Source organism: Cavia porcellus, unplaced genomic scaffold (assembly GCF_034190915.1).
Source record: "Cavia porcellus strain 051 isolate PalLab524CR breed Dunkin Hartley unplaced genomic scaffold, mCavPor4.1 scaffold_28, whole genome shotgun sequence".
In the NCBI taxonomy this organism is placed as follows: Eukaryota; Metazoa; Chordata; class Mammalia; order Rodentia; family Caviidae; genus Cavia; species Cavia porcellus.
The window spans coordinates 51,816,823-51,842,220 of NW_026947511.1; the positions used below are offsets into that span (position 1 = coordinate 51,816,823).

The 25,398-nt window shown below is 57.5% G+C and overlaps 2 protein-coding genes across 12 annotated transcripts; one reads left to right on the forward strand and one right to left on the reverse strand.

Annotated features, from left to right (window-relative positions):
- The first annotated feature begins 3,882 nt into the window (after positions 1–3,882).
- Sfta2 (surfactant associated 2) lies at positions 3,883–4,711 on the forward strand. The gene is made up of 3 exons (XM_003473766.5): positions 3,883–4,185; positions 4,295–4,383; positions 4,488–4,711. The coding sequence occupies exons 1-3, from the start codon at positions 4,122–4,124 to the stop codon at positions 4,572–4,574; spliced, it is 240 nt and encodes a 79-aa protein (XP_003473814.2). The 5' UTR covers positions 3,883–4,121; the 3' UTR covers positions 4,575–4,711.
- Positions 4,712–7,179: 2,468 nt separating this feature from the next.
- On the reverse strand, positions 7,180–25,398 carry Gtf2h4 (general transcription factor IIH subunit 4). 11 transcript variants are annotated; one of them, XM_063239243.1, is made up of 42 exons: positions 25,218–25,397; positions 24,523–24,665; positions 24,200–24,304; positions 23,614–23,745; positions 23,285–23,381; positions 23,108–23,196; positions 22,761–22,872; positions 22,597–22,665; positions 22,376–22,459; positions 22,063–22,195; positions 21,752–21,882; positions 21,141–21,188; positions 20,862–20,998; positions 20,086–20,545; positions 19,312–19,393; positions 19,104–19,204; positions 18,744–18,865; positions 18,567–18,633; positions 18,372–18,469; positions 14,277–14,358; positions 13,998–14,117; positions 13,449–13,560; positions 12,870–12,958; positions 12,407–12,497; positions 12,188–12,315; positions 11,987–12,090; positions 11,810–11,891; positions 11,536–11,612; positions 11,366–11,441; positions 11,015–11,120; positions 10,824–10,894; positions 10,627–10,752; positions 10,427–10,531; positions 10,258–10,326; positions 10,063–10,141; positions 9,837–9,964; positions 9,607–9,759; positions 8,797–9,003; positions 8,134–8,245; positions 7,823–7,998; positions 7,598–7,726; positions 7,180–7,501 (listed from the first exon to the last, which is right to left on the reverse strand). In XM_063239243.1, the coding sequence occupies exons 2-42, from the start codon at positions 24,660–24,662 to the stop codon at positions 7,406–7,408; spliced, it is 4,725 nt and encodes a 1,574-aa protein (XP_063095313.1). In that variant the 5' UTR covers positions 24,663–24,665; positions 25,218–25,397; the 3' UTR covers positions 7,180–7,405. The 11 variants fall into 11 exon arrangements, 9 of the variants coding, with proteins under 9 accessions (XP_063095313.1, XP_063095314.1, XP_063095315.1 ...); XM_063239244.1 differs by having other exon boundaries at positions 25,355–25,374; XR_010044185.1 differs by lacking the exon at positions 7,823–7,998 and having other exon boundaries at positions 25,218–25,398.

Consider the following 25,398-nt stretch of genomic DNA (forward strand, 5'->3'; position numbering starts at 1 on the left):
GAGTGCACATCGGGGAGTTGGCATGACCAGCTCCGCCAGGAGAATCACCGGCTCCAAACAGCTACACCTAGAAGAACCCACAATGCCACAATTTTCCTCTCCACGTCTCCTTTTATGCTGGCTACTTTCCTACACTCAGCACCAACAGGCTCCCTCCCCTGCACGGAAGACAGAGAGGGATCTGCCTTGGGGACCAGGAATCCACCTGCAGGAAGGGGCCCACCAAGGCAATGGGATGGGAGGAAAGGAGCCACTTCTGAAGAAGACAGAGAGGACACTTGGGCCTGTGTCTGGTGCCAAGCATTGTGGCAGCCTCCGGCACAGCTCAGGGGCCAGAGCCACAGTGGCACCCAGCCTCACCCCCAGGGTGTGGGCTTGTGCTTGGGCAGGGGGAAGGGTGGGTTACCCACAGGCCGGGCCCTCGACTCTCCCAGGACTTGCAGCAACCCAGCTGCCCAGCTCAGACGCATCTTGCTCTGGGTAAGAAGAGACAGCACATAGGGGCTGGGGATTTAGCTCAGCAGCATAAGCGCCTGCCTTGCAAGCAGGCAGTCGTGAGTTCGATCCTCAGTACTGATAAAAAGGAAAAAGACAAAAAAAAAAAAAAAAAAAAAAAGAGACAGCACCCCAACCCTCCCGCAGCCCTCTGAGGTGGGGGCCACCATTTGTGTTTCATCCAGGATGCGGTGATCACATCCATCGCAGCCCGTGTCACCAGGTCACCATGAACCGAGACCAGCAGGCCCCCAGCACGTGGGCAGTGGGGCTCACAGTCGTGTTTGGAACAAAGTCTCTGGAGCAGAAGTGGCAGAGCCAGGGCTCGAGGCTCAGGGTTGCACAGCTCAGAGCCGACTTGCTGCCTCTAGGCGCTGCCTGGCCTCTCTGCGCCCCTCACCCTCATGTCTGCCGCCTTCTCCCGCCTCCTCCTCGCTGAAGCACAGCAAGTGTCACCTCCTCCAGCCCCACACAGCAGGGCACAGTCTCCCTCTCTCCTTTCTTCCTTTTTACTTCCCCCTCCTGTGCTGGAAATTGAACCCAACACGCCCTGGGTGACCTGCCCAGTCCTCTCTGTTCACCTAGTTCAAGGCCAGGTCTTGTCACGTTGCCCAGGCTGGCTCCTTGGCCTCCGAGTGGCTGGGCTCACAGGCTTGGTTTCCAGTGCATTCTCCAGGCTGTGACAGCCACCACCAGAGGGAGGGTGGCCCGGCCGGGACAGACCCTTCCCCAGACCGTGTGCGAGGAGCAGAGGGAGGGACAACACTCAAGAAGTGGGGCCCGCAAGCCTTCAGGGCTGCCAGCCAGTGAGACCTCAGCACCGAGGCCCCTGTCCTCTGAGCCCCGGCCAGCCCCTCCCCACCCTGGATCCGGTTGCTGCAACTGAGGGGACCCGAGCTATTGTCCCTGTTTTGTTCCCTCCTTTCGTTTTCAGCCCTCAGAGCACCTGGGTTGGGAGCAGAGAGCTCCCCAGCCAGGCCCGAAGGGGAGGGAAGCCGAGAACAGAGTGGGAACGAAGGCAGGTCTCTGCCAGGAGAAAAGGAAAACCTTTCAGGGAGCAGACCTGATGCTGGGCTGGGCAGAGGGACCCTGAGGGCCAAGCCCCTGAGACGCGGGGACAGACTGCACAGGTGATGGAGTGGCGGAGCTGCGTGTGCCCTGCTCCCAGCACCTTGGGCACAGCCAACGTCTTACAGACAGGCAACCTGTGACACATGCTTGGCCGAGGGCGGACCGGGATTCCGACGGTGGACCCGAGACTCTAAGGGCAAAATCCTCGCGCTTGGGCTCGCACGCTGCACAGCGCACTGCTTGTGGCTCAGCAGTGGCAGCAGAGACGGCAGGTCCAGCGCACAGCACGAGGAGTCACGCACAGCACAGGGCCTGGCAGTGGTGAGGAGCAAGGGCCTGCGTGCTCAGGGGGCTCTCCTCACAGGGGTGCCCGCCGACTCAAAAGAAAAGGCCTGTCTATTGTGGCAGCCCTTGTGGGGCTGAGGCCTGAGGACTAGAAGTGGACACCCACCCTGGAGAGCCTGCCTCACAAGAAAACTAGGGCAGAACAGAGCCCAGAGACCCACACGGTGTGGCTGATTTTCAATCAACTGCTCACAGCCTGAGGGGCGTGAAGGGAAGGTTTTTGAAGTACCTGGATTTTCAGAAGAGGGAAATGATTAATCCTGACTGTTGCTTTACTCCAAGCACAAAAATTAATTTGGACTAGATCATAGGTTTAAATTTGAAAGCTAAAATGGTAAAACTTCCAGAAGAAAGAGAATACTTTCATGACCTTGAAGGAGGTTAAAAAAAAAAAAAAAAGCCCCCCGCCAACCACCTCACCAGAGAGGCCAAACACTGAAAACCAGAGAGGAGGGCTCTCCTGCCAACCCCAGGACACTGCATCCTGTTCCACTCAGCACGAGGAGCCCCACCCGAGCCCCAAGAGGAGTCCAAGAGCTCTCCAGGGAGGGACACAGGAGGAAACAGCACCCCACACTGTGGAGGGGCTCTGAAGTGCTCCCGGTAACAGAGGAGCCAGGACCCCTGAGGACCCTCCAGAGAGGGGAGATTCCGCACAGGGAGGTCTGCTGGACCGCTGGACACAGGAAGCTGGCAGTTTCCCTGCCCTGGGCCCCCACTCGGCTCTCATCTCATCTGGAGGGCCTGTGGTGGGAACAGCCTGGCCTGGTGTCTGTCAGCCCCCTAGATCACCGTCCGCAGGGCGACATCACCTGACCGTCCTGGCCTGACCTTAGGCAGCCTGGGGAGTGAGTCTGAGGCCTCCCCAGGACACAGGCAGTCCCAATAACCTGGGAGACCCTGACCTCCAGGCACCATCAGGGCAGAACAGGAGGCTGGACTCAGCCTGCTCATCCAGGTAGTGCCAGTTTTTGGGGGCTTCCTGTTCTTCGGCAGGGAAAGGCTGAGGCCAGGAGAGGGGCCAGGGAAGACACGTGTCATGTTCAGAGGCAGTGCAGATGGGCCTGAAGCTCAGCACGGGGCTGAGGGTGCCGTGGCCCAGCGGCCCTTCTCAGCCAGCCTCGAGGTCCACATCTGACATCCCACCTGCAAGCGGGGTGCTCTACGACATGCCCTGAGGGCTGCTGTGAGGGCCAACATGCAGTGTGTGTCAGGAGCCCAGCATGCGGCCACCTCAGCTGTGTGCACCAGGAACGGGAAACCAGCCAGGAGCGGGGCCCTCCATGCTTGCCTTGGGAAGACTGGGCCCCCGGCTCCTGTGCCCTCCCTGTCTCGTGGGTCCTGCTTCTGCTGTCCTTTCTGCCCATTTCCCTTCGCCAAGGTCCTGCTGCGCCACCAGCAAGCCTGGGTGCGCCACCACGAGCTGTAGAGCGCCCTGCTCTCCCCGCTTGCCTGCACTTCGCTTTCAGCTTCTGTTCTGTTCCTGGCTCTGTGTCTGGGTCCCTGTCGCAGGTGCAGGCAGGGCCCGTGCCCTGCAGTGAGCAGTCTGGGAGTGTGACCCTGCGTGGCCAGCACCACACCAGCTGGGTTCTGAACGCTCTGGATGACCTCAGCATGCCCTTGGCGGTTCCTGGTGTGTAACGCGCAGTGAGCCGGGCCCCGCACTCCCACCGCATGCCTGCCTTCCCCCTCTGCCCTTCAGCGGGCCTGACAGCCCTCGATGGGGAAGAGGGGGATGTCTTTAAGTACCTAGGACACCTTAGAGCAACTAAAAGGAAGCACCCAGAGCTGGAGCTCCCCACTGCCAGGCTCCTCACTCAGAAAGCCGCTAGAACTGGGCAGCAGGATGCTGGGGCCTGAGCGGAAGTGTGGCCTGACCCGCCCTCCCTGCAGGCCCACATTCCACAGCTCTTTGGTGGCAGCAATGGCAAGTGAAGCAGTTAATAATTAACCCCCGGGGGCACTAAGAAGACCAGGCTGGGTCAGGCGGGCACCTGCAGGAGACACCGCCCTGGTCCTGCTTGCCCTCCCTCCCCTGGGGGGCAGGCCTCTCCCCACTGCCTGTAGACCTGGGGCCTCCACTTTCCCCAGGAGCCCAGGCTGGGCCTCTTGTTGGGGGAGAACTGGCCGTCCGGCTGCCAATCCTTTCCCAACATCGGTGCTGAGGACCTGGGTCATCCCCTCACCAAAGAGCTCTTGGGGGGTCCACCATGGGGCGCCCATTGCCCCTCCTCCTTCTCCTCCTGGCCCTCCTGGCCAGCTCAAGAGGAACAGGTGAGTGCCGAGAAGGGGGCTCCGTGGCCTGCGCGGTGAGGGAAGGGGCAGGGGAGGCAGCGGGCGCCCAGTCCCTGCCAGGGCCTGAGCCACACTTTCGGATCCCCAGGGCCAAGCCTGACTCTGCAAGTAAAGCTGCAGGGGCCACCGCAGGCCAGCGCCCCCCATCACCCCAGCTTCCCAGAACTGCTCCAAAAGGTGGCTCTCAGGACGGGTGGGTGGGGTCGCCCCTCTGAGTCATCCAGGCCTCACCATCTTGGGGAGGGACCTCCGTGCCTCACTCTCCACCTCTCTGCCCCCAGTTCTGCCTCCTCCTACACCTCCCATCAGGAGCCAGAGTCACCGTCCATCACCAGGGACCCCGCCACCACCTCACCTGCAAGGCCTGAGGCAGCTGAACCCGTGTGACCTCACCCTGACCATCCTTACCAGGTCCCTGTGCACCAATAAACATGCTGACCTCCGAGGCTGGCCCTATTAGGGGTCCGCACACAGGGCCAGCAGGGAAGGCCAGCCAGCTGCCCAATCCCCTGGCTGTCCCAGCACTGAGCGGTGGTCGGGGAGGGGACGCTGCGTCTCAACACCACGCACGCACGCACGCAGGTGGGAACAGCCTTCCCCGAGGCCCTCAGGCAGCCCGGAGTGAAGTCAGTGAGTTGTGAACCCTGCCTTGTCCAGCCTGCAGCCCCACTCTGCCACCCGAGTGGCACTGACTACAGCCTGACTGGGATCCTGACCGAGCTCCAACCTTGACAGAGGTGATGGAGGCGGGCCCTAGGTGCATGCCTTGCTCTGCACACGGTTTCCAGTTCACCCCTCCCGACCTAAGCCTGGTGGCCAGGGAGTCAGAACCCCACAGGGACGCCGACAGGGGGACACCCTAGCATGCAGGCCCTGGCCCACGGCCACAGGGGCAGGCAGGGCAGAGGGCAGGGCGGGGGGCTGGGGACAAGCAGGGGCGTAGGTGTGAGCAGCCTGCCTGGGCCAGGCGAGTGGGCAGTGTGGACACGGTCACTCGGGTGTGAGTCTAGGGCGGGTTTACTCCCTCCCGCCCCGCATCCTGCAAGCCATGCCGTTCTCAGCTGCAGAGAAGACCCTGCCCGCGCCTGTGCCCCAGGCCTGCATGGGGGGCTCCTGGGCCAAGCTGCGGGTGCCACAGAGCCTGCCACACAGTGAGGCGGGTAGAAGGCATGTGATGTCCCATCCTGACACATACCTTTAAGATGCTGCCAAGCTTCTCCTCAGCTCTGAGCACCTCTCACACCCAGCTCCCTTCATGGAGCACTGAGCCCACCTCGGGCTGCCCGCCCCCAGCCACTCGGGAAGCAGGGGAGGTGAGAGCCATCCCCGAAGCAGAGGGGCACAGAAGGCCAAGAGGGCAGACATGGAAATCTACCTTCCTCTCCAACCCTCCTGGGACACTTAGCCTGCAGAGGTGCTCAGGGCTCTGGCAGAAATCCAGATCCATTGCTGGGGATTTAGCTCAGCAGCATAAGTGCCTGCCTGGCAAGTGCAAGGTCACAAATTCAATCCCAGGTATCGGAAAAAAAGAAAGCCAGGTCCATGATCTGCCCTGGTGGGCACCATGAGCAAATGACCTCCTGGGGCCAGGGTACAGGTACTCCAGACAAGTCAGGGGATGGACATCTGAATCCCTAAGACGGCAGAAGCAGAGAACAAACCACTCTCAGTCTGGTCCCCAGTGCTCAGGATGTGACCCAAAGATGGTATCCGGGCTTCCCTGACCTGGACAGGCCTTGTGGGGACAGCAGGGAGGGCAGGAGCTGGGGCAGCAGGAGCTAGGGACCATGGCTCCTCCTCCTGGGTGTCACGAGCCTAGACAGGGGCAGGGCTTGTCGTATCCTGTCTCCTGCTCCTCCCTTGCATGAGGCTCACACAGGTGGGCAGGAGGTGGGCACTGCCTGGGGAGAATCCTGCAAAGGGTAGAGTGCCCGCTTCCAAGGAGAAATCCAGTTCTTGCAATGCCCATGAGGTGTGGCCATTTTCCAATGGAGTTTCTGTGACCACAGCAGTGGCCTATAATGTGCTGGCCACGTGTGGCCGTCAACACTGGAACATGGCCAGTGTGTCCAGGAGCCGCACATGTCCTGTTGCTTCACTCTCACTGCTTAGGCGTCAGCCCGCACAGCCCCAGGGTGCCCTGTTGTTCCCTGTACTGGGAACTCTTCTCCCAGACATCTGCAAGGCTAATTCCTGAACCTTCCACAGGTCACAACCACCTTCCAGGCTCTCAACAGACCCCCACGATAGTAACCCTGCCCCCCCCCCACACACATACACATAAAACACGCGGCCCTGTTCTGCTGCTCCCCTGGGCTGAAACCTGGAGGGCAGAGAACTCTGTCTCCTTCACCAATGGATCCCCCAAACAGGACCCAGCATAGAGCGGGAGCTGAAGAAACACCTGCTGAGCCCAGGGAAAGCAGCAGGGTCCTGCTGACCCCCACCACGTCCACTTCCGAGACAACGCACAGACCCAGCACAGACTGGAGCAGACACTGCACCCGATGCTGGGAAGTAGGTCAGGCTGGCAGGGGAAGGTCACACGCCCGCACTGCCCAGCAGGACAGGCACGCGTGCACCATGGTTCTGCACACCAGTGGGGACAGAACATGTTCCAGCCAGAGCCGCCTGACAGGAGACACACAGATCAGCCTGAGATGAGACGAGGGCCGAGGGGAAGTGGCCACGCGGCCCGTGTAGCTCAGAGATGCCCGATTCCTAACGTAGCCTGCAGCCCCTTCTCAGCGTCTCCAGGGACAGGGCAGAAAGGGGCACAGCCAGGGCACGCAGGCCTGGGAAGAGGGTAGACAGAGTGCGCCCGCCCCCCGCCCCTGCTGTGCACGGGAGCCTGCAGCCAGGAGGCAGCCTTCCTCCCTTCTCCTCCTCCTCTCTTCAGACCAGGCCCTCCCAGAACCATGGAGAGGCAGGAAAGCCACCACCGGGCGAGTGTGGCGTGGAGGACCACAGACATATGGTGGGACCTTAAGTTTATCTGAGTCTCCCATTCCCAAACCTCTGGAGGGGAGCACAGGAATGCGGGCAGGAGGTAACGCCCATCTCCAGGCCCCTCACGGCGGTCAGTCCTGCATGCCTCCTCCCCACAGGACCAGGAAGGCGGGCTACACCCTGAGGTCTTTGGGCCTCTCGCAGCCCACAGCAGACAGCACCGTCCATGCAGTCAGGTCTGAGCCAGAGTTCAGCGGCCCCCGGGGCCGGGAGACCCATCCATCAGCTGCTGCAGGTGTGAGGTCGCCTGTTCCAGCTTCGACAGCTCCAGGCGGAGGGAGGAGAGCTGGTGCGGAGGTGACACAGGGCGGTGAGGAGCAGGGCTCAGCCCGCAGCCCATACCCCAGGCTGCGCCCCGTCCTGTGTGGCCTCCCGGACTCACCCTTTGCAGCCTCTGTGTCTCTGCCTCCCCTTCTGATGGAGTCTGAGCTATGAGGCCATCGAGCTGCTTCTGTAGCTTGTGCCTTCGGGCAGCCAGCAGGGGTAGCTGGGCCTCAGGGTCTACCAGGCCCTGGGAACACAGGAAAGCTAAGCTGGTTCTGCCTCCACCCGAGGCCGCCTCCCCTGCCCTCAACCCCACTCCCCAGTCCCCCATCATCCTGGTCACCTGGATCTCCATGTAGACCCGAGTGCTGTCACTGACAGGGGCCTGGGCCCAACCAGAGGGAGCCGCTGCTCCTGGGAGCAGGAGGCCCACGGTCCCACAGTGGCCCAGGGTGCCCAGGGGCTCTAGGAAGGCCTGGAAGAGGCCCTGCTCCTCTGGCTCTGAGCTCTGCAGCAGTGCTGGGGATAAGGGAGGGCGGGAGAACCAGGCCTAGGCATCAGGACCACCTCACCTGCCTTCCTGCACCAGCCCAGCCTCCTCCAGCCTGCCCTCCCCAGCAGTCTCTCCCCCTGCAGTTTCCCAGGCCCCCTCACCTCGAGGCCTGGCCTTGGTGAGCTGGTAGGTGTCCCGGAGAGCCCGCAGCGTCTGCACGGCCTCCTGGACCCGGGAGAAGCGCCGCTCCAGCTCAGGCTGGTGCCAGTGCTCCTGCCAAGAGGAACCTGAAGCTGGGATCTGGGATTCGCATCAGCGCTCCTGGCCCAGCCCCAGCCTGTCCAGCCTCAGGCCCGGGACAACAGATCTGCCCTCGGTAGCACCGGAAATGGCCACACAGGGAGCCAGCTAGGGAGGCCCGAGGAGACACCTACTCAGCGACTGACTAAAGGACACCAAGAACTAAGGCTGAGTTAGAATTTCAGCGCTACTCCAAATTCACAAAACTAAGTATCGAGGAAACTTGCTAAACTCTCAAGTAATTTTTGCATGCCTTCTGTATCATTTATTCTTATGAGGTTATTAAAATCCCTGAGATTTTGAGGACACCTCGTTACAAACTTGCCTAACCTTCACAGCCACTATGATGTTTGGTATCATTGTTCTCATCCCGAAGATGGGGGAAACTGAGGCACAGTCATATGGCCGGGAACAGCAGTCTGGCCAGAGCCAGCTCCTGCCCGCTACACATCACTGCCCCAAAGCCTAGTGACTGGGGCCCTGCGGAATAAGCCCTCCTCCCAGGTCCTGCACCTGTGACTCACCAGGCTGTAGGCACCAGGGTAGGGGGCAACACAGATGCTGGGGGCGGGGGGAGCCCCGGGCCTGCGGGGCAGCCTCTGCCAGAGCTCCTCAGCCAGGAAGGGCATCAGTGGGGCGAGCAGGCGGAGCCCAACGTCTGCGCAAGAGAACAGGACCTGGGGGGGCTCTGGGGGGCGGGGCACACGGGACAGCACGGGCTTCACGGACTCCTGCGGGGAAACGGAGGACTGGAAAGCCCTGATGCAACCATCCCCAACGGGGCATGGCAGGCTGTTCTGGGGAGAGGGCAGCAGCACCTGCAGCCTAGGCCACCTGCCGTCCCAGACACGGGTCCCACAGTATGAGGAATGGGGACCTGGGCGCAGGGAGCCTCGGTGGGGGTGAGAATGAGGAAGATGCGCGGCTTGGGGCAGAATCAGTGCTCTGCTGATCACAAGGGACAAAAATGTCAACAGAATGGAAAATTGGTGAGCAGGTGTCAGCCAGCAGCACCAGCACTGCTGGGACAAAAAAGCCACCACCCTCCACACCTGCCCCACTGGAGGAGCCGCCCAAAACCCTGGGCCCCACATGGTCAGCAGGCGACTCTGACCCCGTGAGGACCCCGTCTGCAGTGCCCTCTGCCTCGAGCCTCACCCTCTCTGGCAGGGGACAGAAGGCACCAGCCCCTAGGACAGGGGATGGGGACCTCCCTGGCTCTGTCTGCTTAACAGGGGCAGTTGGGGGCGCTAACTGCAGAGCTCCGGCTCGACTCCGGAGCAGGTGGCAGCCCCAGGCAACAGGACAGAAATGTCCAGCCTCCGGCCACATACCAGGTAGACATCACAGAGGTTGTGGAGCCAGAAGTGATGCAGGGTGTGGGTGACCAGCGTGAGCTCCCGGGTGAGGAAGCCCCGCTCGCACTCGCCGGTGGCCCGGGCCAGGCAGCTCAGGATCCAGGCGTCCATGGGCGAAGAGGGGCACAGCTGTGGCCAGAGGGGTGTCAGGGCCCAGCCAGCTCTGCCCGTGGGCCTGCCTCTGGGCCCTGCCCTGGCTCTCTCACCTCCTCTGGGGGCTGGGGTACGAAGTTCTCCCCTAGTGCGTTGAGGATGAAGCGCAGCGCATTCCAAATCTTGTTGCAGAACCGGCGGCAGCTCAAGACCTCAGGGATAGAGAGGTGCAGGTCGCCCCCTGCAGGGAGAGGAGAGGAGAGAGGAGGGGAGAGAAAGGAAGAAGGGGAGAGGGGAGGGGAGGGAGAAGCCTGGAGCCCATGCCTTCTCAGGGCTTACCCTGCACCCCATGGGAGCACAGTGTGAACCTCAGGGCGTCTGTCCCACACTCAGGGATCCCATGAGGAAAGTCCTTTTTCTGTAATTGAGAGGGAATAGAGGGACAGATGCCTACCCAGCTGTGGGCTCAGAAGCCTGGGGTGCAGGGGAAATCAGAGGCCTGAGCCAGATGACCAGCAGGTGGTGCAGTCTCACCTGTGCTGCAGTCGCAATGGCCAGCTCTGTGGGGTCCAGGTTCCCAGCTCTCAACTTCGCCTGCAGCTCCTGGGTTGGGTGACGAAGTCACCAGCCAAGGTCATGGCGTGCCTAGCGGGGCTACATGCCCACCCCTCATCTATGCCTGCCCAGCGGCACCCATCCTCACCTGCAGCTCCACCCCATGGGTGATGTCCCTCGGGTCCAGCACGTTCCCCAGGGACTTGCTCATCTTCCGGCCCTGCCCGTCCCGAACCATGGAATGCAAGAGCACCTGGGAACACAGAGAGGGAGCTGGGACCTCACCTCTGTGAGGTCCAGGGCTTCCGGGAAGTAAGCAGGAAAAGAGGGCTGCCGGAGGGCTGGTACCTTGCTGAAGGGGAGCTGGCCAGTGAGCTGGTTCCCCAGCATGACCATGCGGCCTACCCAGAACAGCAGAAGGTCGCTGCCTGTTTCCAAGAGTGACAGCGGGTAGAAACGGGCGAGGTCTGCGGTCTGGGGGAGAGGAGGCAGTGAGGGCCTGCTGACCACCACAGCCTGTGTGCCCCACCCCTGAACCATCTCACCTCTCGGGGCCAGCCCAGGGCAGAGAAGGGAAAGAGCGCCGAGGAGAACCATGTATCCAGGACATCAGGGTCTGAGGACGAGGACGGCATTGGGACACGCTCTCCTGGCCACCCCCCCCAGAGACGGGCACCCCGCTCCCCTAGGCTTCCCGACCCCACAGCCTTCACCTGAGTGACGGCTCCCCACGCACCCCTCTCGAGGCTCAGTTCAGCCCCTGGCCTTCCAGTGAGTGCTGCTGCGGCCTCTCTGGCCTCGGCCTCCGACCGCCCGACCACCCAGCAGTCCTCCCCGCTGCCCTGCAGAGTAGAGGGGTGATGGAGTGAGGAGGGGCTGCGGCAGCAGTCGCAGGGCAGCCTTGGTTTCTGTGCTCTCCTGTGGTCTCAGTGGCCAGCCCCCGGCAGTGTGGGGAAGGCCCTGGGGCCCAGGAGCCTTTGCCACACAGTGGGCAACCAGCCGAGGCTAGTGAATGAGACACCAGGCAGGAGCTGGACGGGGCCCTGCAGCTCTCCAAGGCCTACACTCCCAGTTTCCTGCCACCAACCTTCGAGTGCTCCCCAATGACCAGGTAGGCAGGAATCTGATGGCCCCACCACAACTGCCGGGAGACGCACCAGTCCCTGGTGAGAGACATGAGTGCAGCTCAGCACCCGAAACACTCCCTATTCTGCAGGCAGCACCCCCTCACTCCGCGGGCAGCGCCCTGGCCCTTACCCGATGTGGGCAAACCAGTGCTGCCAGCTCTTCTGGTGGAAGGAAGGGTGGAGCTCCAGGGCCCCCGACGCCACAGCCTACAGGGATAGGGGCTGCAGCCAGTTCTCCTGACTGTGCTCCTGCACCCCCAGTATGCGGCAAGGGGTCTCAAAAGTGCCCCGAGAGGACTTGGAGCCACCCACCTCCGCCCACAGCACTCCCTTGAGGGCCGCAGTGGAGCAATGTGAGTGCCTGGTCCTCCCCAGGCCTATCTCTCTCAGCGCAGAGGCCTCACCTGGGCAGCCCGCTCCCCCATCTCCCGGCAGCGGACAAACCACTGGCTCTTCAGCAGGTGCTCGACCACATCCCCAGAGCGGCTGAAAGGGAGCCAGTTGAGGCCCATGGCCATGTACCCCAAGCACAGCACAGAGCCGGCCTCTCCCTCTCAGTGAACAAGTTAAGACGGGGCTACCTGCAGATGGGCAGCACCATGGGGTGCTCCCGGAGGCCCCGGAACAGGCCCCGATCCCTCAGTGCCAACACGATCTTCTCCCGGGCCTCAAAGCGCTGGACACCCTGGGGAGGCAGCGAGGGGAAGCAGTGGGCCTCAGAGGACAGGAAGGTGCGGGCGGGGCAGGGGGCCCGGGAGAGGGCGACCCAAGGCTGCTCCCACCTGCAACCAGGCCCCGCAGGGCGACGCCATGGTCCCGTCCTCAGCAATGACACTGATGGGGGGCAGGCCATGTCGCACCCCCATTTCGGCGTCTGCAGGGCTGTGTGCTGGTGTCACCTTCACAGCCCCTGGAGGTACGAATGGGTGAGCAGCCCCGATCTTCCTAAGTGTGTGCAGCCTCTCCACCCCCCTCGCCCTCCCAGGGCCCTGACCACTCACCTGTGCCCACGTGTGGCTGAACGGCAGCATCCGTGATGAGGGGGAGAAGCTGCCCAGTCAAGGGGTGACACAGCTGCCGCCCGTGCAGATGCTGTGGGAAGAGGGAGTCAGGGACCCCAGCACGGTGTGGGGGAGCCGGAAGGTACAGAGCAAGAGGATGGTAGGCTGACGTTTCCCTGGAGGCAAGACCTCGGGTGAAAGACCTGAAGACCACTCAGGCATGGGGCTCACAGGTAAATTTGGTCTCCGTACAACCAGGGCACATGGACAGTACCTGAGCTCAGCTCCTGCACACAAGGGCCCTGATATGGGAGAGAGGGACAGAGGGCTGCTGGGCAGGGAGTGCATGAACAGAGCTAAGCCCACTGCAGAGCTGGATGGGGGTTTCAGAAAAAGCAGGAGCCAGAAACTTAAAAAGAAGGAAGATGCAGCTGGGCCCAGGCAAGCGCTGCACATTAATTACTGCGTAGCGGGAGTCAGCAGGGTGAACCGCCACAGCCACATCTCCAGGGAGCGTCTCCGGCCTCGTGGTTCCCACCACAACCTCCTCATCTGAAAACAAACGTATGCCTGGCTCTCACTTCTCCCCACCTGGCCGAAACTGGGACAATCAGGGCAGGAGGGGCCAAGAGCAGCCAGCACTGCACTGGCGGGAAATCAGGGTGGGGGCACCCCAGCAGCTTGCACAGAGAAGGGAACAGCCCTGCCAGTGCCGAGGACTGGGTCCTCGGGGTCCTCATCATGAGTGCGCTCTGCACACTGGGGGGCTGCCCTGGCCTTTGGGACAGGTCCACCCCTCTCCCCTCGGGACCCTGGATGCCTACAGACCACACTGCAGAACTGCTTGCATTTTTGTCTCTTTCTCAGGGATGCTGCAGGATTTCACTGAGCCTCAAGAGCAGGGCCACATCCCCAGATGGGGGGGTGCATGATGCACACACTGCCAAGGTCCCCTTGGGAGCCTGACACGGCCCCAGCACTGGCCAGCCTTGGAAATCACAGGGCACGGGGTGAGCAGTGACTACCTGAGGACTGCACTCACCAGGCTCTCCGTCCACTGGAAAGGCAACAGAAAAGAGGAGCCCAAAAGGCACAGGACTGGAGCAGCCGGGCAGCTGGAGCTCCGTGCGGCCAGACAGGGCCCGGCTCTCCACCTGTGGGGCGTGGAGACGGTCAGAGCTGCTGCTCTGCAGAACTCGCATAGGGCACCACTGCCAACACCACCCTCCAAACACCCTGAATGCTCGGTGTCCAGAGGGCTCAGGAGCCTTCCTGTTCCCTTCTGGCAGTGCGTACGCAGCCACAATCACCGCAAACATTTACTCAGTGCTGAAGCCATGGCGAGGTGCCAGGCCAAGCACTGACAGAGTCTCACTGCACCTCCCAGCCTGCACACAGTAGCATCCTGTCATTCTGGTGGACAGGCTGAGGATGCAGAGGTCAAAGAGACTAAGCATTTCTTGGGAAAGTCATGCAGCTGTAGCGACAGCGCAGGGACGGGAACCCAGCCAGCCTGGCTCTAGAGCCCGGGCTCTCACCCTCGGGCAGCCTACTCAGGGCTTCAGTGCCAGCTCCCTTCCCTCCACCTCACCTCCACGTCCGAGATGGCTGATCTTAAAGCGCACGACCAGTTGACAAGCTGACGGCTCCGGTATAGCAACCCCAAGTTGTACAGCCGCACAAAAGCTTCAGTCACGGCTTCTGAGGAGCCCTAGAAGCACCTGAGGTCCACATCTAAAGCTCTCCTCAGCCACACTGTGCCCCTGGAGGACCCCATCACTCCCACTGCCCCTTCCCAACACACCTAGCAATCTCTGCCCAGCCAGATCTGTAACGCCCATCACCCAGGGCCCTGGCGCAGAACACTTACGGCATCCATGGTGAAACACTCTCGGTCCCAGTCCAGGGAGGAGCCCAGAGCACGCAGCTGCTCACAAATCTCACCTCCTTTCCTGCACCCAGAGGGTTCCTGTGAGCAAGCACGTCTCCGGCACCTCCACGGTCCCGACCCAGGGAGGCCCACAGTGCCGCAGGCTGGAGGAAAATGAAGTGCGTGTGGCCCTGCCCAGCTTCTAGAAGCTGCTGGCGACAGACAGAAAGACCCAGTCGGGGCTTCCTATGACATCAGAAGAAGCATGAGGGCGGCCACCACTTCGGGGACACTCTGTGAAAGATGCACAGAGAAGCCAGCAGGTGCTAACGGACCTGGAAGGATGAGGGTAACTCTGCGAGACTTGGAAGAAAGGAATGGTTTGGTGGGTGAGGTGATAAGCTCTAAGCAAGGAAAATGAGACAGGTAAAATAAGAGAGAAAAGAACAGAAATAAATGTGTATGTACCTACACACTTAAGTATATGTATCTCTGTGTGTGCACTCGTGCGCATGCACACCCACATGCACGCACACAGGGATGGAAGCCATCCCACACCCAGCCAGCTCCTCACCATGGATTCTGCACCCTGCACCTGCCAACCTGAGCCACTCTGCATCTTGTTTCCCCTCACCACCGGACGGCACACGTGTCAGCCAACCGACCTACCGACCTGACTGTGGCTGAGGACAACTCCCCAGGAGACTTGTAGCTCCAGGGAGAACCAACAGGCAGGCGGGCCCTAAGAAAAGCCCACAACTCCAGAGACAGCATGGGGTTTTACCCCGACAGTGACTTCTTTACCGCAGTCCAGAGCTGGTATGCTGGTACCCCATGCATACCGTCCTGCCGGAGAGGGTGGAATCAGGAAAGGCTTCCTGTTCAGGCCTGAGCCACAGAACACTACACAACCTCACTCCAGGGTGTCCAGTGTTACCCTTCCGCAGTGCCCAGCGGAGAGACAGCCACAAGAGACGGGCACAGAGACGGTGCAAACGCCCTGAGAAGTCCAAGCTCAGGCCAGGACCGCACAAGGCCACCCTCTCCACAGTGAGAAGCAGGCCTGGCAATGTGGCTTTCAGAGGTGGCTGGACCCAAACACGCTGGCATTACGCGCAGGGGTCTGCCTGAACCCTGCCCCGACGAGAACAGCACAGAACTGCACTCCGACTGCTTTCCTTGTCCACCAACATGTGTGCGGACACAAGCTGTCCACAGCAAGGACAGCTGCTACAGCCTGGAGTACGTGGACAGGGGGGCTGTGGGCAGGACAGGCACCTCACAAGCCCAAACTCAAAAAGCTAGCCAGAGAAAATGTGACTGGCTGGATTTCAAGACGGCATATCCTAGGAAAAAATACCTTTGTTCAAATATATAGAGCTACTGCTTTTATGGAACTGGATATTTTTCTTTTTCATTAATTTTTGGAGGGGTTAGGTTTTCCCTTTTCTTTTCCTTCTAATATTTCTTTCCCCCTTAACTTCCTATTTTTTCTTGTTTGTTGTTTACTATCACTTTTATCTAATTGTATTAATTTTCTTTTATTCCTTAAGAGTATACTTTATCTCATTTTGTATTTTATCTCCTTTGTCTCATCTTCCATTGATTAATTTTTCCAATTAACTAAATGGATAATAGATATAAAAAAATCAGTAAGTTTACAGAAGACCCCATTAAAAAGCTAGATGATCTAAACAAAATGATTTTTACCAAAAAAGCAGTCAATGAACAGGTATGAAACAGAAATCCAGGAGATAAAAAATTCTATTCAGGGACAGGGATTTAGCTCAGCGGTGTAAGCATCTGCCCGGCAAGTGCAAGGTCATGAATTTAATCCCTAGTACAAAAAAAAAAAAAAAAATACTATTCGAAGTATGGACAGCAAAAGTGAGGAATGTCAGGACAGAGTGGCAAAACTAGGAGACAAGGCTGACATGCTTACAGTGATCAATTACTCAGAGATACTTTAAAAACCATAAGAGAACATGAACACTGGATCCAACAGCTACAAGGTGACACAATGAAAACTAATTTAAGATTAACCGGAATTAGTGAAAAAAATCAGAAGATCACATCATAAAAGACACATCATAAAAAGCCTGTTTATAGAAATAGCAGAAAACTTTCCAAATACAGGGAAAGAATTAGACAACATAAAATCCCAAACAGCCATGATCAGAAAAGAAACCATCCATAACACATCATTTAAAATCACAGAAGTCCAACACAAGGACAGACCTTAAAAGCCACTGGAGAAAACCGACAAATTAGCTAGAAAATTAAACCCTTAGAACAACAGCAGACTTCTGAAGAAATATCTTAAAGGCCAGAAGAGGCTGGAGTGAAGTGTTTCAAGTTCTAAAAGAAAACAACTTCCAACCCACACTGAGACATCCTGCAAAATTATCTTTCAAAATTGATAGAGACAAGGTCTTTCTATGACTAACAGCACCTTAAGAAACCAAAGAATTCCCAAGAATATCCTAGAAAGAGACCATGAAGGTTACAAGTCCAAAGGGAGTAACAAAATGAATACACTAGGGAGGGTGAGCAGGGAAGCAGAAGGGAGAGCGAGGAATCAGCAACAGCAAAGAACGCGTCAAAGGGTTAAGTCAAGACCGTTCGGTACTAATTCTCAGGGTGAATGGTCTCAATTCCCCAATTAGAGATGCAATTGGCAGGATGGATCAAGAAAAAAGTACTAGTATGCTGTACACAAGAAACACATTTAACCTAAAAAGAAATTCATAGACTAAAAATTAATGTAACAGGAACCCAAAAGCAAACAGAAATGGCCCCCCTTTTCAGACAAAGTGAACTTCAAGCCAAAACTGATCAGAAGTGGCAAAGGTCACTATATATTGGTTAAAAAAACAATCCAACAGGAACAGATAACAATTTAAAACACGTCACTGAACACTGGCACACTCAACTTCATGAAACAAATATTACAGAACATAAAAGGTGAGATAAACAATACAAATATAGTGGGGGACCTCAACATCACACTGGCAGAAACAGATCAACTAGATTTAAAAAACCAACAAAGAAATATCAGGGTTGACCCAAACCTTGGAACAAAGGGACTTAGCAGATATCTAAGAGTGCTCCACCCAATAAAATATACACATTCTTCTCAGCAGCACATGGGACTTTCTCCAAAATAGACCGCATACCAGACCATAAAGCAGGCTTAAGATAGGATAAGAAAATCAAGATTATCCCATGCCCATTTGATAATTTGTGCAGTGCAGAGAAATTTTTAAAAATCGATAGCAAAAGAAACCAGACATATGGGAATTAAATACTGTATTCTTAATCAGTGGGTCACAGAAGAAATCAAGGACAAAATTAGTTGCTACAATTAAACAACAATGCCAGTACAACATACCAGAACCCATAAAAGTAGTCCTAAAAAGGTCATTTACAGCTGTGAATGCCAACATCCAAAGAACAGTGAGCCCAAATAAATAACCAAATGATGCACCACACCTTAAAGTCCAAAGAATCCAAATTCAGGGCTTGTACAGGGAAGGAAATTATAAAGATCAGAGCAGTCAGGCATGGTGGTACACACCTATAACTCTAGCACTTAGGAGGCTGAGGCAGGAGGATCACTATGAATTTGAGGCCAGCATGGGCTACATAATGAGTTCAAGGCCAACCTGAACTGCATAGTGAGGCCCTGTCTCAAAATAAACAAACAAAGATCAGAGCAGAAATTACTGCAATTGAGACTAAAACAACAAAACATATACATAAAAGAAAAATAAAAGCTAATAAGAAAAACATAGATTGTAAAAGGGAAGGGACCAAGAAAGAGAGAGAAGGGGAAGGTGATGCTAAAAAGAATTAAAAAGTGTTATGTACATGCACCAACTCTCCACACAGGAAGTAACTGTTCTCTGCTCCAAATGTGTACTACTAAAAAAAAAAAAAAAAAAAAAAAAAAAAAAAAAAAAAAAAAGAAAAAGAAAAAGAAAAAGAAAACTAAAAGAAAAAAAAAAAAAAAACTTGGAGACCTGAGCCGAAGGAGTGGGAGGCCAGGACTCCGCAGCTGTCCCTGGTGGCCTCTTGCCCTGCCCATGTACTCACGCCTCCTTCCACTGCCACACAGCCCTGAGGAACTCCTCCCGGCTCAGCTCGTGTCTCCTCACACCCCGCTCCCTCCACAGCTGTTTCTCCACCACAGCCTGCAGCAGGATCAGGGGCAAATAACAGTGAATCGGTTCACTTTTGGGAAAAAATACACTTTCAACCAACCAGAGGAAAATGTGAGAAAAGACCCACTTGTGTAGCAATTCCAGCGTGATCTGAGCCAGGGACCCACAGCACTCGGTCCCCACGCATGCGGTGCCTACAAGAGAAACACCTGCCCATGAGCACTGGGCTCACAGGTTTATCCTCACCCAAGCCCATACTTTCCACCTGCCCGCTAAGAACTGCAGCAGCCCCCAAGCCCCTTACCAGCGCACAAGGGCATCCTGGATGGCCACGGTGAGTGCGTGGCCGAGGTGCAGGGAACCTGTGACATTGGGAGGTGGTATACACATGGAAAAAGTCTCGCTGGTAGCCTGGGGCAGCTGTGCCTAAAAAAAACAAGGGAAGTCGAAGGGCACGGGGAGAATAGGGAAACAGCACCCTCTGGTGCCTCCAAGACAGACAGAACTTCAAGGAAGAATCCTGGGCAAGGAACAGGAACATGGGGCTGTGGACCACCAAGAGAATCCTCCGCAGAGGCCACAGGAAGATGGGCTCTGCAATGTGGGCTTGACTCCAAGTTCTGCGGAGCCCCTGCAGTACCCCTCTCTGCCAGGCTCCACTAACCTGATATTCTGGTTTGAAGAAGCCCTCTCGCACCCACCACTGGTACCAAGCAGCTTCCACATATCGGGGGCTGTAGGCAGGAGGCAGGGGACCGGAGACGTCTGTGCAAACAAGCAATGCTCCACTAAACATTGGTTTTCACTCCAGGCTGCATTCCAGCAACCCAAATAGACAATAAAAATATGTAGCCTCCAGGTTCCCCGGTTACCTTTCTTTTCACCAGGTTCCGTAGGAATTTCATACAATACTACCTCTTTAGGACTCCAGGCCTTCCTGGCTTCTGTGAGTGACTACGGGAGAGGGACAAACGGGGAGCCTTGAGCTACCTTGATACCTCAGCCACCCGGATCTCAGCCTAGTGCTCTCTACCCCCTCCCAGTCTGAGAGACCCCAAAGCGAGCTGTCCCACCCCAGCCTTGCTCTTCTGGGCTATTCCAGCCTGCAGCGCCGCCTGCTTCTCCCGCAGGCGCTTCTGTTTGGCTTCTCGGTTCCTCCGGGAGACGGGTGACCCATGGGGCTCTGACTGTGTAGAAAGGGGCTGAGGCCTGGGGAGGCTCCGCGAGGGCCTCGGCCCCCGAAGTGGCCGTCGAAGAAAAGCGGCCAGAGGTAAATGAGGCATCAGGAGTGTTTGGGAAAGGGTCAGACCTGTTCCAGACAGACAGCGCATTAGCAGCACAAGGACGTGCAGGGCATCACAACCCCAAACCGCCCCACTTATTCCCTGCTTCCTGACAGCACGAGTCTGATTCTATCACCCTGCACACTTCCTCCTTGAGGGCTGAAGGGCAAGGTGTTGGCAGGGGTGGGCCCCTTGAATCACAGAGCCCAGGCGCTTCGCTCCGCGCCGCCGTTCCCGACACCGGGACGGGACGCGACGAACGCACGGAGAGGCAGCAAGGGGCCCTCCTGGGGCCGCCCTGAACCCGCGTGGCCCGGCCTCCCCGCCAGCCCCAGCGCCCGCCCCCACGACCCCGCTGCTAACCCGGGGCGCCCGGCGCGCACTGCAGCCCGGAAGGCGGCCAGCGTCGGCGCGGGGGCGTGGCCTGCGGGCGCATGCGCGGTAGCGACGCTGTCGCCACCCAGCGGCCGCCGCGGCGTGGAACACAGGAGAGCGGCGCCTGGGCCGCGCAACTTGTTTTGACAACTTTATTAAACAAAAATTCTTGCCGTATAAATAAAAAACACCTGAGTTGTGAGGCCACGCACGCGGCCAGCTCGCCGCCCCACCCGGCCCCGCCCGCTTGGTCCGGTCCGGTCGATCCCACTGGATCAGGAATTGTGCTTCTGCCGCTTCCAGAAGCGCTTGACATCGCTGTGCCCCGCTGGTGTCACCACCATGAGCCGCTTGGCCGAGTTCTCGAACACCAGCACGCCCAGCTCCCGCGCGTGCGCCAGCAGCAGCTCGAAGTCCACTTGCGACAGGAACTGGTTGTACAGGACGCCTGGGTTGGGCCAAGGGCAGGCCGTCAGCAAAGCAGGCGATCTGACAATCTCATTTTCTCAGCCTGTCTGTTTGGGCTCCCTGGACGCTGCTGTGATCGGGTCCCAGAACGGCACTGCTGCAGCGACCCACTACTCCACCCAGGTGCTCGACGCCCTGCCTGGACCTCGGGAAGGGACTAAACCACCACTCCTCCCTCTCCTTGCCCAATCCAAGGGCACCACTCAGTTTATCAGTGCTCCTGCCTCACCCTAAGTAAAAGTCCCACCAGCTTTTCCGTCCCCTTCCAAGGAGTTAACAAAATGGAATGCACAAACCCTGCTGGCTCATCAGGACCCGAATGGCCTGCCCAGGAGCAGGCCCAGGAGCGCTCACCCTCGGTGAAGCGGAGTCTGTCGCGTTCTAGTTCCCACAGCCGGATCTGGTCAGTGATGGTGGGGGGCAGCACAGGAGTCTGCAAGGCAAGAGTGGCTACACTGACTCTGGGAACCACCCCACACAACCAGGCCCACGCAGGCAGGCATCTTTCTCTTTCCTACTATCTCACTGGCTGGGACGTGGGCACCGGAGGCTGGCACCCTGGCACCTGTCCATACCTGTTTGAGCATTACTGGGTGGGCCCTTGTCCTCAGGAAATGGATTATCTAGGAGAACAAGAAAACAGTGAGGCCTCCAGGGGGAAGGCAGGAAAAGCGTCGGAGCTGTCCCCCTGAGGTCAGTGGAACCGCAGCTTAAACTCATATCCACAGCTCTGGCATCCGTTCAGTCCTGGTCCCGCTTGCTCCTCCTACCAGCCCCTTTTTGAGCACTGGTGCTTAACATACTCTGAGCTAAATGCTTTACCTCTAAGCTCCCCCTGAATCCTACCAACGAACCCGTGAGATAGGATCTGTCATTTACCACCAGGAAGCTGCGGCAGAGCAACCAGACTCTTTCCACAGCGAGGGACCTCAGTGCAGAGACAGACAGAGCTGTGCCCACTTCCTGCACATATCGACCCTCCATGTGGATTCCCTGAAGAGGCAGGCTATTTCCTCTATCCTTCCCATACCTAAAGCTTTGCTTTTTCCTCACGTGCCTGCTGCTCATACACCAATGATTCACCACAACAACCACGACGGACTGAGTGTAGCCTTCCACAAGGGGCCACTTTGTAACCTGTAGTCCAAGTAGTGCTTGTGTTCCCACCCCTGCCAAGTGGACATACCTGCTGGGCTGTGATGCCACTGGCGATGGCCTGCTGCACGCTCTCCCGGGTTACCTGTGCCACCACCATGTTGGGGAAGCGATAGAGCATCTCAGAAAAGAGGGCAATGAGAGCGATCTGCAGCTCCGACTCTGAGTGGGCACAGGAAGACAGGATGAGAAGGTAGCCCCCTACCTTGCAGGCGCATGGAAAGCTGTCAAGAGTGCCCCGGGCCACTGGGCAAACATCAACACGAACTGCCTTCCCCCTGCCTCCCTCCCTCCCCACTCCCACCCATCTGCTGCCCCGGGGGAGCCCCTATGCACCCTTACCTGTGTAAGCATACAGTCGGTAGTTGGTTTCCACAACAATGAAGCCTGGCTGATGCACAGTGCCCCCAGCCCCAGAGACACCTGATGAAAGGTTGATGGCCAGGCGGGTGGGGTAGTAACGCCGAGATTTCCTCTGGAAACGGAAAAGACAGACCCTCTCTCAGGTGCCCCACATCGTCCTGCCTGGGACAGCAGATCCCTGCCAGCACTGAGAACCCAAACCCTCCATGTCCTCCCCTGCAGGACTCAAGTACGCAGGCCTGGCCTCTGCTTCACGCTACTGCCCTCCACGCCAGGCACCTGGTGTTCATACCTTCCTCTGGAAAACGAGCCCAAACTCACGCAGATGTTGCAGGAAGTTCAGCAGAGAATCACTCATACCTTCCACAGAGTAGTCCTAGGGAAGAGAAGGCCAACTGGGGTCTAACCCAGCACTCCCACCCCCACCGGCCCACGCATACAACCATTCCCTCCTTCCCTTCCTGGCTTGCTCAACTTGACTTCCCCATCCCCTGCCCTCCAGCTCCTGCTCACCTTGCCCAACGTGGAAAAGCTGAGCTGGAAGAGGAAGGAGAGGATCTCTACCAAGTCCATGCCACGGCTCTGGGGAGAGGGAGACCGAGGAAGAGACAGGAGGTTACAGGAGACGCAGGCAACCGAGCAGGGTGCATGCACCTGCGAGGGGCCTGGTGCCTCACCTGGGCCGTCTGTAGGTACTGCAGCATAAAGTACCAGAGCTGGGCAGATGTATCCAGCAACAAGAACTGGAAGCCAGCGGAGGTAATGCAGGGGGGCTCCCCTGGTTCAGTACTAGAGACAGAGGATGACAGTGGAGATAAGCAGAGAAAGTCCACCATTCCTACTTATCTTCTCATGCTTCTTCTAGTATTTCTGGCTCCCTTTTCAATTCCCTCCCATCATAAATTGCCGCCAAACACCTAGTCTGTTGTGCATGCTAGATGAAGACTTTGCCGCTAAGCCATACCCCAGCCCCACATCCAAGGGGTGGGGAAGCAGGGAGCTGCTGCGGCTCAGGCTTCCTCACCTCCTCATGAGTCCAGCCTGGCTGAGGAGCTGGGCCAAGTCCTGACTGACAGCTGCACTGGGGGAGCCCACCATAAAGTGCAAGACCACCTAAGAACAGAAGAGTTTAGAGAGACGGAGGCTTCCAAGGACCACAGGGGAACAGTGTAACCGATACACAAATAGGCCACATCCTCACCTCCCACCGCTCTTCAGCGTACTTGTCAAGCGAGGGAACATCTCGGGCATGCTTGTCTGGTCCCAACTGACTTGTGTCATCAGACCAGGCCTTCCCCCTATGGCCAGGACAGGTCCTGGATAAGTATGTCTGTTCCCCACCACTCCTCAGCCCTTCCCACCCTCACCCTGTAAGTAAACACTGCATCCTGAAGCCACATCTGGTCCTACTTATTCCTGACAGTACTTCCAAAGTGGGGACCAAGGTTCTGGGGAAGCCCCTCAGGAGCTCCCACTCCAGTTTATTTAGCAGTTCCCCAGCTGAGCTTAGGAAGAGAGGAAGCAACATACCCACCCAGGAGAGCAATGCGGAGGTTCTGGCGGAAAATGGGGTTGAGGATGAGGCCCTGGAGACCACCAGGGAGCAATTGAGTGTGCCAGATCCGGAGCCCACTCAGCAGTCCTGTACTTTCCTCCTGAGCCCTAGAACAGCAGCAAAGAGATGAGCGGCAAAAACGAGCAAGCCCAGAGGCCACTGTTTCTGCCTTTTCTGAACTGGTAATCTTAGGAACACTCCCACAGGGTCAGAATGTGTCTTCTTAAATGCCTTTACCGCAACGCCTAGCGTCACCCTTGCTATGGATAAGACATCGCAACTCTCCAAGAAGGAAAACGTACATTTCCTAAACATTTTTAGTTCACATTCTTTCTCAAATATATTTAATTAAATTTTGTGGCATACCCATTAATATTTCCTGGAGGAGCTGGGTGTAGCTGAGTGGTAGAGCATGTGTTTGTGTTCCATCCCCAGCACCACCCACCAGGGGAAAAAAGAAATCCCCCCCCCCACACACACACACAAATTTCCTTGAAGCATTCCAAGGAATAGCATTTTAGGACACCCAGCAGTTGAAAATGTGGATCAGTAGGGACTCACTTGCTGAATTCCTTTTTCACCCACAGGGCTACAGCAGCTTGAGGCAAAGGCTGCTCTAGAAATAGCATCCGCATCACCCAATTCTTAGCCAGAGATGGGAGCTCCCTGCAGGTGGTAGAGGCCAAATATTAATATCAGCAGCTACTCCACACCTGCACCTCCACCCTCAGCTACCTCTTACATCTCATCTCATCTTTCCCGTTCCTGCTGCCCCCCACAAGATCCGACCAGGCTGCAAAGCTTCCACCCGTGATAAGTGAAGTGGTACACAGGCCCCTAATTTACACTCCCCACCAGTCTCTGCTGGGAAAGATGCCCCTCACCTGAAGACAGCCAGACACGTGGCGGGGTGCCCATATAACCGGTCCAGGACCCCAGGGCTCAGGCCCCCTAGGAATTCCTGCAGATTCCGGCACTGCAGGTGCACTCGGTTCAGTCCACCCCTTGTAGGGGTGCTCTCCATCACCTGAGAGATGCTGCTGTTAGATCTGTGCAGTGGAACCCCAATCTTTCTCCGTCTGTCCCACATCCATCAGCCCCACAATAATCCTGTCTTTTCCGGGATTTCCTCTGCCAAGCCAGTCATCCCCTCTCCTTTCTCACAAATCTCACCAACTTCCCCTCCCTTCCCACTTCCTCATTTCAATTCCCCTCTCCACTCCAGCTTTTTCTTGATTTCCAAGCGACAGAATTATGTATTTGTAGGTCATTTCGTATTTCAAGGACCGTCCCAAGATCTCATCTCTTGCTCGAGCCAGTCCTGCGCCCACCCCTCCTGGTAAGGTCAGGTTACAAGTGCCCGCTCCTTCCAAGCTTCTCCCTCCTAGCCTACCTCTGCCCTCCATGCCTCCCGATCCAAACGCCTCTGCCGCGTCGGCCAAGCCTCCTTCCCCTATCCTCTCGCGGAGGCCCACGCCGCCCGCCCGCCTTCTCCTCCCGTTCTGCCCCTCGCCCAGCGCCCGCTCTCTCATGCCCTCCTGGGTTTCCCCACCACTCGGTGTCGATACCCATCGCGCACCCCAGATCTCGAGCTGTCCAGTAGGAGCCAATGTGTCTCTCTGGCTCCGGAGATAAAAGATGGTGAAAAATACGACAAAAAAAAATGGGAAAGCGATGAAGTATTTCACAAATAAGAGACCCGAGTGGAGAATTTACCAGAGAGAAGGGAAGAAGTCCAAAGAGGGGAGGATGCGCGGCTG